Source organism: Sinocyclocheilus rhinocerous, unplaced genomic scaffold (assembly GCF_001515625.1).
Source record: "Sinocyclocheilus rhinocerous isolate Xijiao unplaced genomic scaffold, SAMN03320098_v1.1 scaffold1314, whole genome shotgun sequence".
Classification (NCBI taxonomy): Eukaryota; Metazoa; Chordata; class Actinopteri; order Cypriniformes; family Cyprinidae; genus Sinocyclocheilus; species Sinocyclocheilus rhinocerous.
The window spans coordinates 536,940-553,961 of NW_015644118.1; the positions used below are offsets into that span (position 1 = coordinate 536,940).

Consider the following 17,022-nt stretch of genomic DNA (forward strand, 5'->3'; position numbering starts at 1 on the left):
CCCCAAAAAAAAATTAAAGTTGAAATTATTATTATTGTTACAAAAAAAATGTTTAATGGTTTAAAGTGGAAGTAACATTTTGTCAAAACCAATGCAGTGCAAAACTTTGATAGGCTTTTATGAAACTGTAGAAACAGCATTATGAGAACTCTGAATCTATTCTCTGAAAGAAAATATTTTATATTAAGTGGCTTTTGTTCAAATAAAAGCAAAAAGAGTGTTTAGAAGATAAATACAAAAAGGAATAAGGCATTTCAATGTAGTGCTACTGTAGTAAAAGCCATGTCTGACCTTGAAGGACTGGACAAAAGTCCAGAGCAGAATACGAATGGTGTAGCCCTGACGCAGAAGTTTAATCAGCCGAGCTGCCCGGAATAACTTCAGGAAGCCCATATTAAAACCCTGCAAACCAATCAGAACACAGAGGTGATTGTTTGTGCAAATAAATACTGGACAAAAACCAATCAGTATATAAAGGTCATTGCTTGAGGAAATAAATATGGAGTACAAGGCAATCAAAACACAAAGAAGCTTGCTAGTGCAAATAAATACTGGTTAAAAAGCAATTAGAATACAGACGTAATTGCTCATGCAAACGACTACTGCCTACAAAGAACACATACTGTATATGAGGCTGACTGATTTCTCACTTTTACAGTGTGGACTTTGTCAACCACAATTTCAGTGATGCTTCCTAGGACTGTGATGAAGTCAAATATATTCCATGTGTCTCTGAAATAATTCTGAAAGATATAAAGGTAATAATGAATGCTGGAAATGCATTTCGTTGTATATATATATGTACACAGTGTATATATATATACAGAGAGAGATTATCATATTCCCAGTGTGTGCTTACCATAATTCCAAATGCCAGGATCTTGAGAACACATTCCACAGTGAAAATAACAGTGAACACAGTGTTGAGGTATTTTAGCGCATTGTCATAACCTTCAATACGAGGATCATGATGCTGATAGAAAGCAAAAAAGAGAGACAAACATAAACTTCATGAACTTCTATGTGAATCACATGATGATCAAGCATTTTGAACTTCCATTGACGCAACTCTTTCTCAATAGCTCTGTTAGAAACCCTACACATCTGCCTAGCAATGTCTTGGCAACCACTGAGTATGGCAATAACTATGTAACACAAGTATACAAAGTACAGAGAGCCTTTAAACTTCAACTATTTCTTAAAACTGCCCAAGTATTCAAACTACTTAAGACCTAATTATAAAACAGACATTCCTTTTCTACTAATGTCACTTAGGCCATGCAGGCTTACAGATAATGTTAAGCAATAGCCAAATAGCTATTTACAGTAAGCATCATTTTACGCATATTCAGGTCTAGAGCCATTCTATTGTGGAACACCTACATTTCACGATAAAATTATAAACTTGACGGATGCTAATATGCCAATAAAGCACTTTGAAAATTAAAACTGAAAACTAAATGAATAAGACAGACAAAGAGAAAGGAAACTGCTCACACTTCAGTTCACTACCTAAAAATATCTGTGCTCTATTACTCTCTCTGTGCTCCAGTGTTAGGCAGACCACTGCAGACATGATGACTAGTGGAGACCGACCTCTAACTCCAGGTGAAATTAGTCACGGGAGATGTCGGGCTAAAGCTAATGAGGAAAAGTGAAATAGTAGCTGGTGCTTCAGATCAATATTTTATAAGCTGTGACTCATGGCTGTCTGGTTTTCTAGCAGTATCACAGACCAGGGGTCACCAGCAAGGGCTGAAAAACAGCTAAATCAACCTAATTTACTTTGACAAACACACATAGAGAAAGAGGTATTGAGAAAGAGGTATATACTCACAGGCTTAAAATAAGTTTACATTTAATTTTCATAACCAAGACACCTAAAAGAATAATATTTCCTTCCATTTCTGTCATTATATTTAAGGCATAATGTACGGTTACTGCAAGTAAACCCTTTCTGCTTCAGCATACCTCAACGCAAAGTGGAGGGAAAGTATTTTTGCATGGCTATTAATAAGATAGATAAATGAATGAATGAATAAATAAATAAACAGATCACAGTGCAGCAACATAAAGAAATTCCTCCTTACCTTCATCATGAGAACAATGGTGTTAAGGGCGATCATCGTCAGTATGGTGTATTCAAATACGGGAGACACCACAAAGTGCCACAGCCGGTACTGTAAGGTCTGTCTGTTCTGAGGCATATAGCGAGTCAAAGGTTTGGCACTGATGGCAAAGTCGATACAAGCCCTCTAAGAGAGAAATATACAGTAAGAATGTTTCTCGCACATTTGCAATTAACCTCACATAAGATTACATAAGATTGCTTGCACTTTTGTGCATGATTCAGGTCACAATGTCTGAGAAAAAAAGCTAATATGACGTTATTGATAGTTAAAGGGATAGTCTACCCAAAGAATGATTTCAGGTTCCACTGACTTCCATAGTATGGACACAAAATACTATGAAAATCAATGGGACCCAAAACAGTTTGGTTACCAACATCATTCAAAATATCATCTATCGTGTTCGGCAGAAGAATTAAATGCATTCAGATTTGTAACGACACATGGGTGAGTAAATGACAGAATTTTTTTATTTTTCTGAGTGGACTGACAGAGGGCATGACAGAGAAAAAAAATAAATAAATAAGCACACATATACTGTGAACTTTGGTCAGATGAGATGTTGTCAGGTCATATGTCAGTAAAAACTAATTTTCCTGTCCTGTCAGCCGTTATGCTGTGCTCGTAGCACGTGCTCTTCAATTGCATGCACAAATGCTGTTGCACGCTCTGTATATAACTTCATATTAAATCGCAAATGAAACTACAAGCAAGCATGTCGTAGTTATGTCATCAGTTAAGTCATGAAGGTACCAAAAAGGCGATTAAAGCTGCCTTAAACTGTGCATGTAAGTGTTTGTTATATATGAGTCACATTTAAGAACATGTCTCTACAATGCAGTGGTTTTCAAAACTGTCCTGGAGCACCCCAGCACTGTCTCCTTCATCTAACACACCCGATTCACTGTCAGCTCATTAGTAGAAATTTTAAGACCTGAAGTGGGTCAGAAAAGCAAAGAGTTGTGAGAAAATACGATGCGTGTCAGATCTGCGTCATGTTCAGCAACGGCAGCTCTTAAAGCAGCCAAAATAACCTAATAACCAGCTGCTGTGATGTCTGTAAATCAAAGAACAAAAGAAAAAAGAGGAAATCAATAACTTTTGTAGCTTTAAGGATTCAATATTTAATTTTGAATTTAGTATTTGATAACTTTATCAAATTTCTGCATATTTCCTACCAGTGGCGGCTCGTCGGGGGAGGCAGGGGAAGCACAGCTTCCCCATAATTTTGAGATACTTGCTGAAGGGTATCAGTGATATTCACCTTCAGTCATAAAAAGATGTCATTAAATATTAAAAATATACTCTTAATGTTAGTCTTAATGTTGTTTCTTCATCAATTTAAAGATTAAATATGAAATTATTTCAATATAAAAGTATATTTAATCACTTTAACGTTAGGTGGGATTAATCGCGATTAATTTCAGAAAAAATGTGTGGTTAATTAGTTAATTTTTTTATCGATTGACTCTATACTGTTCCTGGCCTACTTCTTTTTGAAGACTAGAAATAAAAGATATCAAAGGGAAGGAAGTGCAGAAGTAGATTTATCTCTGAGTTTGCCATGAATGAAGATACACATGCCCATTTCAGCTACATTAGCTTTGGGTTGATAAGACATGCACAAATATTTGGATGTCAAAATAATGTCTTGAATCTGGAGCACTTCTCATTCAAAAGGTCCTTTGAGACTGCTGAAGTGAAGAAAATGAATACTTCTATGAAAAGCACTCATGCCGTATGCACAAGTGGCAGCGCTCTGATAAAAATTCAACAGCAAATCACATAAGAACATCAAGACTTTTCTTTGTGTTGCAATTGCTTCTATACACATTACTATAGTACACACATGTACTCGGCTGGATTTGCAACATGAACATAAAAACGAGATCAGTCACCTCGTTTTTCTCCAGACTGCACTCCTCCATCATTTTGTCACCCTGCTCTTGGAAGGTGATGATGATGAGGGCCACAAATATGTTGACGAAGAAGAAGGGAAACACCACAAAATAAATGATGTAAAAGATGGACATCTCCATTCTGTTTCCCTGACTGGGACCCCGGTCCTCCTCGGTCACATCCACAGAGTGCTGCAAAACTCTACAATACCAAAGAGTTTGTTAACAGACAAAACTTTATACATTTATCTATGATATATAGTATTTGGACACTTTTTGGCTGCCAAACATTAGTGGAACATGTGAATAGTTAATGTGATGAACCACATCTGTGGTTACTCTGCTAGGACACCTGTCCGAACTTGAGGGGAGCTGACTTCATACACATACTAAAATCACCTATAGACTAGTTGGTTTAAAATCACTGCAAAAAAAAAAAAAAAGTCTCAGAAAAGTGAGGTTAGTGCTCTAGCAACATTTGTTCAAACATGTCACTTGAATTGATATTAATCTAATGTAATGGGATTCACACAAGTGTGGCTTAAAGGTGCTGCAAGCAATGATTTTTGGAATATCAGATACAACAAAAGGTTACTGCATATTTAAAAAAAACTTCTTTAAAACACTATTTAAACATTCTGTTTACTAGTGTTATTACAGAAATCTTACCTGCTTTATTTATGTATGACTGAAAAATATGCATCAGTTCTACCCCTTTTTGCCTTGTTGAGCATTCAGGTTTGTTGGCAATGTATTATCTGACTTGTCTTAAGGCCCCGATATACTCAAAACAAAGTTATTTTTCGTTCTTCGTTTATGGGTAAAACGAAGTTCGAAATACGTGAGCAGTGGTATACTGCTATCGAACATCCCGACACCGCCCACTCTGATGAAAGCGCCGTTTATATGAATATGTAAATATGTGCTGCACGCTTTCCTCTCAGTAATAAAATAAACACAACAAAAATGGAGAGAACAGCAAGTATTTTTTTTATAAAAAGCTGTTCATAGCAACATGGCTATGTTTGCACAAGCTCTGCAAATTACCACCCCTGTGAAGTCACGTCAAGTGTATTTACATGGCACTTTATTTAATATATTGTTTAAAAGCAATCAGCAGTATTAAACATGAAAAACAGTGTCAGTGTCTCATTTCATCAGAAGCACAACTTAATTTGCTACTATAAAGAGGCTCTCCACTGCGATTATTGTTTTTACCCGTGGACATCTCATCTCCAAGGACTCGATAGACAAAATGAACCCAGAGAAGATTTCCTCGTGAAAGAAGGCGGAGCCTTAGCACACACCTCCTATGACGCAATCGTCACGGACCAGTGGTAGTACAAAGGTGTTTTGCAGCCGGAATGAACTTTTCTGGAGAATTTGCTTTGGCAAGCCATTTCGAACTCCCAAAACGAACTTTGTTTTTGCCGGATTTTGTTCGAAATGACGTCACATCATTTCGTTCTTCGATTTCGCTGGAAGTATATCGGGCCCTTTAGGAGGCATTTAGAAAGGGGGTGAGGTTGAAGGGATGGGAGCAGTTTAATTGTTGGAGGTTAGCAAATCGGCCAAAATTGTGTAAGTTGCCTCTACAATAGTGGTTCTCAACGAGGGGGGCTGTGGCCCACTATGGGGCATCACTGATTCTCCAGAGAGGCCATGAGATAAATTAAAATGAAATATATTCATATTATTCATTAATTTTACAATTTATATGTTAAATAAAAAAATTAACAAAGCACCACCTCTCTCTGCTACAAACAGCAGCTCAAAACACCCAACCACCGCAGGAGCATATGATACGCAAATTACAGCTCTTGGTTGGATAAAACAAACCAGTGTCGCACTAGTAAAGTTTTGATTGATGATGACTATAATCAAAGTACAGTGACATACAGGAGTCGTACATTAGGCGCACCTGAATCTGTTATTATTGATGCACAACCAAAACATGTGTGAGTGCTCTCATATCGTATTTCTGCATGAACACTGAAATATATACTAATAGCTGTCAAAATTAATGTACTTTGAGTGTTTAATAATGGATGCTCATCGAAGAAGTGTGTTTTGGAGAAGTTTGTGAGGATCAGTGGTGTTTATGTACATATGGGCATCAGACACTCCAAACATAGACACAACTGCTTGTTCTGACAGAGGAACTGTTCACTGGTGATGTCAACCCAGTTTCCACACATTAATTTTTATTTTTCATTTGTATTTTGGTGTGTTTAGTTCTGAAATTACTGTATAACTAAGCAGAGTAAGTACTTTTAAGTTTTTGCAAAATATGCATTGCTGTATTGATGTGGAGAGGAGAGGGGCCTTGAAGTAAAAAAGGTTGAGAACCACTGCTCTAGAAGGTGAAAATGTGAGTTTCTGAATATGCAAATATCAGCACAGCTTCTAGAAAGGTGTTAAGTAGAATGTTAATCTCCTTAAGGTGTTAATAAGTGTGTCAAAATGATACAGTGTGAAAACATATATAATAAAGTTGGCTCTTACTGCGGCCACCCTTCCCCAGTGGATACAGTGAAGAGAGTCAACAAAGCCCAGATGATGTTATCATAATGAAAATCACGTCTCTTCCACTCTCGTTTCTCCTTTTTCTTGTCTTTGTCATAGTCAATGTAGTAACCCCTATAAAACATTAAGAAAAAACATTTTCCACATCATTTGCAGAGAAGATTTTGCACTCCTAAAATCTCATTCTTCTATTCATAGCAGCAATGACATTTTCTAAAATCTTCTGAGCTTTGAATAATGTCTGAGCAGCTTTAAAATTAATTTTAGCATTATATTTAGAATTTATATTGCAGATGTAATGGGCACCCACTTGCACTCGTCTTCTGTGTCCTTGGAACTGTCAGTACAGTAGTAAAATTTCCCTTTGAAAAGTTGCACTGCAATGACTGCAAATATGAACATAAAGAGCTTGTAGACGATGAGGATGTTGAAGACATTCTTTAGTGATGTGACCACACAGTCAAACACAGCCTGCAAATCAAAAAGAGAGAAAGAACAATGAGAGATAATGACAATTTTATAATTTCTATTTAACTTTATTGTTATTTCATTTTTATTTTGGTAATTTTAGAACTTCAACTATTTTGCGTTTATGTTTTTCTTGTAATATTCATATTTTATTTCAGCTTTATAACTGAAATTATGCATGTACAAAAATATGGACTGACAAAAATCTATGTACAGTAAAACTGACTTATTTGACTATTCTTTGGTGATATTCTAAATATTTCAGTTGAGTGTTGTGCTAAAGTGTTATTGTAATGGTCAGTACAAAATTAAAGCAGTTAAAAAAGCTATCTTTTCCCAGCTGAGATATTTGCAACACTTAAGTCTCTAATGAAATTTGCTCTACTTTAGAAAAACAGTTGTCCGTCTGTCTCTTAAATCTGTCTCTCACACTTTATCACTTTGCCTCTTTTTTCCACACATTGCTGGCTCTTTCTCCACCTCTTACACCACAAACCCAAGATACACAAACACACACACACACTGAGAGCTCTGTCAGACTGTGAGGACTGGGAACTGAAAATACTAATGCAGTCTTTTCACACATGGCAAGAGAGTTTCATCACCTTCCCTCTTATCTCATTGATCTCATTCTGCTGCTTTGCTGACCACATTTGTCAAATAATCAACTTCAAATAATTCAAAATGAACAACGTAGATACACACACACTGTTCAACTAATCAAGTATTCAACTAATTGCCTAATCCAGTAATGTCTTACAATTCAACAAAGATTTGTACCCACACACACACACACACACACACACACACAGGGATCAAAAATATTTTTTTTAAATCTTTATTTTTTTAAAGAAACCTCTTATGCTCACCAAAGCTGAATTTATTTGATCAAAACTACATTAAAAACACATGATCCTTCAGAAATAATTCTACTATACTCATTTGTTGCTCAAGAAACATCTCTTATTATTATCAATGTTAAAAAAAGGAGTGCTGCTTAATGCTTTTGTGGAAACTGTGATACATTTTTTAGGATTCTTTGATGAATAGAAAGTTAAATAAAACAGCATTTATTTGAAATAGAAATCTTGTGTAACACTTCACTGTCATGTTTGATCAATTTAATGCATTCATAAAGAATAAAAGTATTAATTTCTTTCAAAACAAACAAACAAACAAACAAACCTTTTGACCCCTGACTTTTGAACGGTGGTGTATTCCTTTCATGTTCACATACCTTGAGTTTGGGAAGTCTTTTAATAGTCTTAAGAGGCCTCAATACTCTGAGAACACGGAGTGATTTGATGGTTTTAATGTCTCTTCCTGTGTTACTCCTGTATAGCATGAAAACATGTGTAACTAAATAAAAAAACTGTCCTACTTCTCATGTACAAATACAAACACACACACACACACATTATTATATGGCGCAAAATCACTAGAGAATGTGTTTACCCCATTACATTCCTGCCAGATGCCGTTAGCCACAATCCACAAGAAGACCAACAGAGAAAAAATGAGAAACAGACAGGCATTCTGAATCAAAGAGCTTCTCAATGAACAAAGAAGTGTTTTACACACACAACACAGAAAAGAGAGCATCAACTAACATCAATATGTGTCAAGAATTTGAAATGTCTGAATGTTTTTTCTCACATAAGTCATGTAGTTATCACACAACATTAATGGGATTTGAAGATGAATAACAAAACATTTGAGCAATGCACCTAAAAAGCTTCATCAATATGTATCAACTTTACCAACAAAATGCTAAATTACACCTGTTCATCATTTGACTTACGTGAGAGCAAAGGCCACCAGAGCTCCCACCACAACTATGAAGTCCAGAATGTTCCACAGGTCACGGAAATAGGAGCCATCGTGTAAGATCAAACCCTGCATAATCCAAAAAGGATTACAATGTCAGCATTAGCAAACACACAATTACAAAAGACTTAAGAGACATTAGCATTGTTTGTCATTGACTGTTAAATTTGAACAAGCCAGAATGTTGCTATTCTCACGATGGATCTACCAAGAAAGTCACAGCACTGACATTACCCTCACTGTATAGATTTAAATACAAGTTTGTGCATTTCTGAAAGGGAAATGGGTTTCTTCTTCAGCTTCTCAGTTTTCTACATCTAAAACATAGTTTTTGTAATTCGTTTACATACACGCAAGATCTCATCATCTATTACTGGAAGAGTCTTAGCATGTAATTAGCTGTGGTTTTACACAGCTGGTGCACTGTCACTAGGGAAATGTAAAACCTGCAACAAAAATCTAATTTCTATTAGCTTGCAAAAAATGCCAAACACTTCAAGACCATCAGGGAGCAATATCATCAGAACCAAAGAAACTCAAAAATCAATCTACTGTGTATTTATTTATATCATGGGGGAAGTCGTGGCCTAACGGTTAGAGAGTCGGACTCATAACCCAAAGGTTGTGGGTTCGAATCTCGTACCAGCAGGGATTGTAGGTGGGGGAGTGAATGTACAGCGCTCTCTTCCACCTTCAATACCACGACTGAGGTGCCCTTGAGCAAGGCACCGAACCCCCAACTGCTCCCCGGGCGCCGCAGCATAAATGGCTGCCCACTGCTCCGGGTGTGTGTTCACGGTTTGTGTGTGTTCACTGCTGTGTGTGTGCACTTTGGATGGGTAAATGCAGAGCACTAAATCCGAGTATGGGTCACCATACTCGGCCACATGTCACGTCACTTTCATCAAAAATGAAAGATTTTACATGGAAATAAATTCTCTTTTTTATTTGTTCAAAGTAACAGACAGATATTTCATTTGTAATGACACTGGGGAGTTATAACATGTCTTTTTAATCAACATTTTTACATTACATTTTCTATGCATGCATTATGAAAAGTGTTAGGTCAACATTTTTTTTTTTACAGTGACAAATGAAATTTTAAAAGCACAATTTTCCATTAAGTATCTCATTTAATATGAAGTCATGAAACTTGCATGCATTATAAAAGTATTAGGAAATTGCTGTTTACAGTAGTTTTAGATACAGCCTGTCATACTGCAGAACATGAAAATTACCCAGAAATATTAATGACAACTAATGATGGGTAATGGGTAAATTAACTAAGTTAAAGATACTCATCAATGTTAGTAAGTTTCCTTAGAAGCACTTAATAAAATATAAATGCAATTCTAATTTAGACCATCCGAGAACTGTAGCAGAACTATTTGCATATGGTTGTTGTATACACAATTTTTGAAAAATGGAGACATGGCAATGGAGGGGAATTCTTACTTTGTTCCTGTCCGAATTAGTGTTGACAGGGTCTTCAGCAGCCAAGGCGATACTGCTGGCAGCGATCACAAGAAGGATTGACATCTCAAAATAACGAAGATTGACAATATAGTGGCAGGCCCTGCGGACACTGTGAAAGAGATTCTATTCATAAAAAGAGAAAATATTCATAAAATATAGAATACAGCTGTGGCTACATAAAGATTCAGCCTTACGGGTTGTTGGGTTTGAAGATGAACATGCTGACAGGTGGAGGGGCTTCTGGTGCATCTGGGGTTTCCTCTTCTTTCTCTGGTTTTGAGGCCTCCACGTCTTTACTATTACCTGTAAAATCCAGGTATATATTAGAATTTGGGAGCTTTTACATGATGAACAATCTTATCTTATCACCATTTCTGAACAATCTTATCAGGCTATATGCACAACAAAGTTATAAATTATATATCCTGTGTTTTTTCTTTTCATTTGAAAACATTAAACAATATGTGCAAACAAAAATGTACAGAAAAAAAGCCTTCAACACAGAGCGCAGAGCGAATGGAAAAATGGCTATAAAGCACATACATATACACTCGAGTTGGCATGTGGTTATCGTGTTTGCATTGTTTCACATGTTCTTGTTGAAAAAAAACCCCCACATGTACTGTGCATGTACATGCTAAAGCATTTTTAGCGAGCTGAAAACGCCAGGCGCTCTTCTGAAAATGCCTAGCTGTGAACGCTTGCGAGCGCTATGGAGGCACTTTGGTTGCTGTGATAAAGAATAGCCACTGAAGTAATGTGGCAGACGCATCACGAATAAAATGTTGCATGCATTATTTTTAAAATAATGCATGCAACATTTCATATATCAATATTAACTTCTCCATTGTCGTTCAGTCGTAGTACAAGTAGGATGTGACAGTTGGTCAGTGTGTTTTTTGCCCCGCCCATCCTCCACTGTGATTGGACGGCTGACTGAAAACTGACAGTGAAGAGCGGTGCGTTTTGCCCAAAGCTGAACATTTATTAGCGCATTGTTGTACTGCTGATGTCTTAAAAAATGTGGCGCTCCCATTGAAAACTATTGATAAAATATGCTAGCCTCGAGAAAAAACGCTTTGGTGGATACACGGCCTTAGTCTGTTAACAATAAAGCCGGCAGCAGAGAAAGTGAGTGATCTCTCGGCCTCACTCGGGGTACATCTGTGCCTACCTGCAGTGAATGCAGTGATGTGCCGCTGTTTTTTCTTCATTCAACTAGAAAGACGTTTCGGTGTTTGTATTTCATATGATTCCTTATTTTAGTGATAACTCAGTTTCACTTGACAAATTTGTGTGCTCAGGATTTATCGGGGATTTAGGCTACTGCATTTACGGCCAGCAAAGCTGGAATTTGAATATTCGACTATTCGTGCACACCCCTAATATATATATAATATAAAAATATTGAATAGACATTACATATCATCTATCTATAATAAAAATATAATAGCTCAAATTAATTGTTATTTTTTATTTTTAGTGTTATTTTTATGTTTTCAACTCAGTATGACTTATTAAATGAAGACAACTAGGAGCTTGTTGCACAATATTACTAATATAGCTATTGCATAGATATTATATAGGATAAATATTATGTAGAAATACTTATGTAATAGGGATGCTCCGATCAGGATTTTTGCAGCCGATACGAGTACCGATTTCTTGTCATGGTGATCGACTGATACCGATGACGATTCTGATGCTTCAAGCTTTATATAATATATGTAATAATGTTATATAAATAATCACAAAAATGATTCCTTATACATTGAACATTTTAATATGCCTTTAAAATGGGGTTTATGCATAACATTATCAGGATACTTAATATAAGACAAAAATAAATACAAACACAATGGAGCAGTCTGATGCAGCCCACAAGGTTTATTTAAACATTATCCAACAGTAAACTGTGGAGGACAAAATAAACATTTAATCTCCTAAAATGGAGAAGTCTGATGTAACTTAAACATTGTCCAATAAAAGTCTGAGCAGGACAAAACTAAAGAACTAATTGGAGTAATTTGATGCAACTCATTAGGTTTAATTTAACATTGTCCAATGTTAGAGAGAGGACAAAATAAATAGAAACATTTAAACTCCAACATGGAAAAGTCTGATGTAACTCATAAGGTTTAATACTGTCCAATATAAGACTGAAGAGGAAAAAAGAAATAGAAATCTTTAAACTACTGAAAGAACAAAACAGTTCGGTCACGGTTATATCCACGGGCGCTGTGGATAATCCGCGGGTCGGGTAATAAAAAAATGCATTCTGATTATCCACCCGCAGGTGGATAAAATAAATCATAAATAATGCAAATATTAACTACATTTTTTTAAATAAATTTTTTCATCAGGCAGACGATTTCATTTGTGTGTGTGTGTGTGTTCGCCTGATCGGGAAGTTGCAGTGACAGAAATGGTGACATTACAGATAAAGTTTGAAAGAAGTAAAGCCTGTGTTAAAGCTATTGAGTAGGCTAATATGGCCAAAGAAGATATTTTGTTTTATAAATAAATGTTCATTTAAAAGCAGCCCACGATCAGCGAGTTATGTTACCGTTACCCCTTACGGCTCCGACGAGGTTTTGTTCCGTCCTCCACGCTGTGCCAACTCACAAAATACTATTTTAACCAAGCAGCGCGGAGAGCCTCTTCAGAAACGTGCCGCGGCTGGCTCATAAACACAAGCACTGACTAGAGCGGCCGCGATCAGCTCTGGTTCCCGTGGAGCCGTAACGCGCCGCAGACGTGTGCAGTGAGGTGCAGATCAGCTCTAACGTCACTGAGCCTGATGTTAAAAATGAACCATCCATTCATCATATCATCATGCAAAACATACACGACAAACAGCAAATTTTTCATAGTTTCTCAAACGTCATAACATTTCCACACCGGCGATGACATGACTCCGGCCGATCGATCGGAGCATCCCTATTATGTAATATTACATTATTATAATATTGTATTACATTAAGTATTATAGATCTTCTATAGAATATATTGGAATATATAAAATAGAAATAATTCATTTGCTAAAAATCTTTATGAAAAAAATTTGAGACTGTCCTTTTTGAGCATTAGAAAAACAATGGAGTCAAAGTCACAAGTCAAATCTGAGGATGAACTCATTTGGTGGTGTTACTACTAGGATTTTTAAGTAGCTTAGTCGGCAAAATGTTCTTTTGCTATCTGGCTTCATCAAAAAGAGCATGTTAATGGCCATGTCATTGCTAGTGAACAGCTTGGTTCTGCTGGTCTCCTCTAGCTAGACTAGCACCAATCCAGCACTAACCAACAACAATCAGTCTAGCTGGTCTTATCAGTAGGGTTATCAGAGGTGCAGGGATGCTCAAACCCGTAATGGAGGTCAGCTCCATGGATGGCTGAGTGTCGGTGACCTCTATCATGATGCTGGTGTTGAAGGAGGACTTATCCTGATTCAAGCATCCGTGGTTGTTATTATCGGTCTCGCCGGCACCCAAAGTTGCCTGTGGGGACTGCTGGAGAGTTCTGTCAGTGAGCTGTAGAGTTGCAGGTTCTGAGTCCTGAGGTGGGTTTTTGTGGGGGGAATTGGTTGGTTTGGTTTCTGATGATTCAGAGTTGTCTGGTTTGTTCTGCCTGTGGAAGGGGAGAAGTTAATAGCCGAATTTCTCTCTCCAGTCTTCCAACAAAGAATATTGTGTACTTGGCCATAAAAAATAGATAGGTATATGTGAAATTAATGTAAACTGTCACCATGATGTGATGTGAATAGAGCTGTTCAGTCATGATGTCAATTTGTAGATCAACTTGGAAGGCCAATTCGCTAGATTCCTCACAAAGTTCTAATGGGTTTTAGGAACAGCAGCTTTTGATTTATGAGTAAAATAGGTTCTGTGGTTAACATGACGTTCATGTTTGTTTTACATGGCAAAGCTGAATTTTCAGCACCCATTACTCCAGTCTTCAGTGTCACATGATCCTTCAATAATAATTTTAACATGCTGATGAAATGCTCAAGAAACATTTCTTATTATTATCAGTGTTGATAACAGTTGTGCTGCTTAATATTTTTGTCGAAACAATGATACACTGTTTTCAGGATTTTTTTATGAATAGAAAGTTCAAAAGAACAAAATATTTTTTGTAATATCATAAATGTCTTTTGATCAATGTAATTTGTCCTTGCTAAATAGAAGTAATACTTTTCTTTAGATAAATAAAATACTGTCCCCAAACTTTTGAACAGTTGTGTATATAAATTGATACAATTATATAAATCAAAAGAAATAATTAAACAAACTACCTCTGTTCAAGCACCCTGCCATCTGGACTGATCTCTCCATCATTCTTTGAATCCTTTTCATCTCCCTCATTCCATGGCCTTTGTTCTCTACTGTCAACACCACCGTCTCCTTGTTGTGTTTCTTTACCCCTGGCATCTGTTTGAGGTTCACGGTGGTGTGGGCGTCGGGGCCTGGGCCCCATATCAGGGGTCAGCGTGTCCCCCATCGCAGGAGGCCTGTACTTACGGACTGCCCGCTGCCGCCTGTTTCCATTCAGTCTGGGGCAATGGTTGTTGATGTCCAGAGTGCCCTCGGGTGAAGTCTTTGATTCAGACAGCTCTGTTAGGGGTAGGTTCAGTGTCACTGGGGGTTCAGGGAGGGATATGTCCACAGGCATTGGTGGCTCCGGTATTGGAATAGCTAAAGGGGGTTCAGGAATAGGAATGGACAGAGCTTGCTCATCCACGGGCATGTCCATAGCCATGGGTGGCTCTAAGGTAGCCTCCGGCATGGTGGTGGTTGTTGTGGTCTCGATGGCTATGCGCTTGCTGTTAGACGGAGATATCCCAGGCTTCTTGTGGTGAAGGCAGCCAGGTGGTCCATCGTGCTCCTCACTGGGGCTGCTGAAAAGGATCTCGCGGCTGGGCATCTGTCTGTGTCGGCGCAACTGGCTGGTCCTCTGCTCCCAAACTGACATGGTCAATCTCCTCCTTCTCTCTCTCCTGGACATGAAAGAGTTAGAGGCATTGAGTGGACGAGCATCAGCTAGACTCTCTGAATCCTCAAAGGAGTAAGCCGCACGGCTCCGGTGAATTGCACGCTTCCTGTACAGGTAGGTATATATATATAAATCAACAAAAATGTCCTTAAGATCAAAATGTTTTAGTTGATTTATTATTTGTTTGCTTCTTAGCTTCTAAAAAATGTATCTGAATTTGAAAATCTCAAAAATGAAACATTTACATTAATTATTGCTACCATGAGTTTTGGTCCATCAATATGTAAAATTAACAATTTACTTTTAGTTTAACTTTACCTTTGCAGTTTGAATGTTTGGTTTCTAAATTTATCTAGAATTTCAAAGGACTTGTGCTCTTAGCAGCCAATAATTCATTGTACAAAACACACCTGCCCATGTTGGAATACACTTGGGCAGCTTCTACCAAGTGACAGATGAATTTGCACCTAAGTAGATTTTGATTGGACAGATGACAAAAACAAAATTTCCTTTCTATTAAATGTTGAAAAGCCTATTTATATTGATATTCTAAATACATAATGTATATAGTGTTTACCCGAGCAAACCTGCGACCCACCAGTCGAGAACCACTGGCTTAGACCATTCAGTTGACAACTGGTTCAACATGAACATCTTACTAGTTAAGAAATATGTAGGGCACCGGCATCAAAAAAACAACATCATGGTGACCAGGTGTACTGGTCAGGTCAGCAGGGTAGCTGAATATGAGAATTGACGTATCTGTGGGCAAAATATTTAACAGACTGCTGTTAACAAGTACTCTGTAACACGTGGTAGAAAGGTTCCATTATTTTTTATTTTCATGACTTTGTATTTTTGTGTGACTGGAATTCATGGTCCAGCTTTTAAGGACAGCAGAGATGGAAAACAACTGGATAGAGTTGCAATATCAAAGTGAAAAACGAAACATAGAAAAAGAGTTGATTCAGAATGGAGAGAGAAAAAAGAGTGCAGGAAATATCATTGCAGGAAACTGATAAATCAAATTCCAACCAAAGATCAGACTTGAAAATGTGAAATCAGACATTTGATAAAGATGGTGGAACAGAAAGCTTCACCCAGATATATAAATTAGGCGGTGCTTAATTTTAAAATTGAAATAAACAGACTATTACTTACTGGTACTTGTACTCTTGTGTGGTCCGTGTAATCAATGAGCGATTGGTTGAAAACAAGACATTAGTGCTTTCGAGAACAAGGACAAAACAAGCCAAGCATCACAGCCTCTCCGCCTCCTGAGGAAAAAGAGAGAGGACACACAATAAGACTGGATGGCAAACTAAATGTTTAAACAGCCATGCCACAACAATTTTTTACATTACATTATCACTCATAAGCAGAACAAAACCCTTTCTACCCTTCTGAAAAGACCAACTTAGTCCAGTGGTTCTCAGTTGGTTTCGCATCAGAGCTCTATATTACATTGGACATCAAGTGAAAGAAAAGACTATATAAAAAAAAAAATAAATAAATATATAAAAAAAATTAATTTTAACATTGAAATAAACAGACTATTACTTACTGGTACTTGTACTCTTGTGTGGTCCGTGTAATCAATGAGCGATTGGTTGAAAACAAGACATTAGTGCTTTCAAGAACAAGGACAAAACAAGCCAAGCATCACAGCCCAAAAAGGTAATTGACTGAAGTCCAGACAAATACTG

At 37.1% G+C, this 17,022-nt stretch overlaps 1 protein-coding gene across 1 annotated transcript in view; it reads right to left on the reverse strand.

Moving 5' to 3' along the window:
* Positions 1–17,022, reverse strand: part of cacna1ea (calcium channel, voltage-dependent, R type, alpha 1E subunit a) — a 127,716-nt gene that overhangs the window by 14,082 nt on the left and 96,612 nt on the right. Inside the window, 14 exon segments of the mRNA XM_016575602.1 lie at positions 292–402; positions 651–743; positions 860–973; positions 2,091–2,255; positions 4,028–4,229; positions 6,533–6,667; positions 6,864–7,024; positions 8,259–8,355; positions 8,477–8,488; positions 8,823–8,917; positions 10,304–10,433; positions 10,519–10,627; positions 13,689–13,951; positions 14,619–15,435. Coding sequence (XP_016431088.1) covers positions 292–402; positions 651–743; positions 860–973; positions 2,091–2,255; positions 4,028–4,229; positions 6,533–6,667; positions 6,864–7,024; positions 8,259–8,355; positions 8,477–8,488; positions 8,823–8,917; positions 10,304–10,433; positions 10,519–10,627; positions 13,689–13,951; positions 14,619–15,435 — 2,504 coding nt within the window.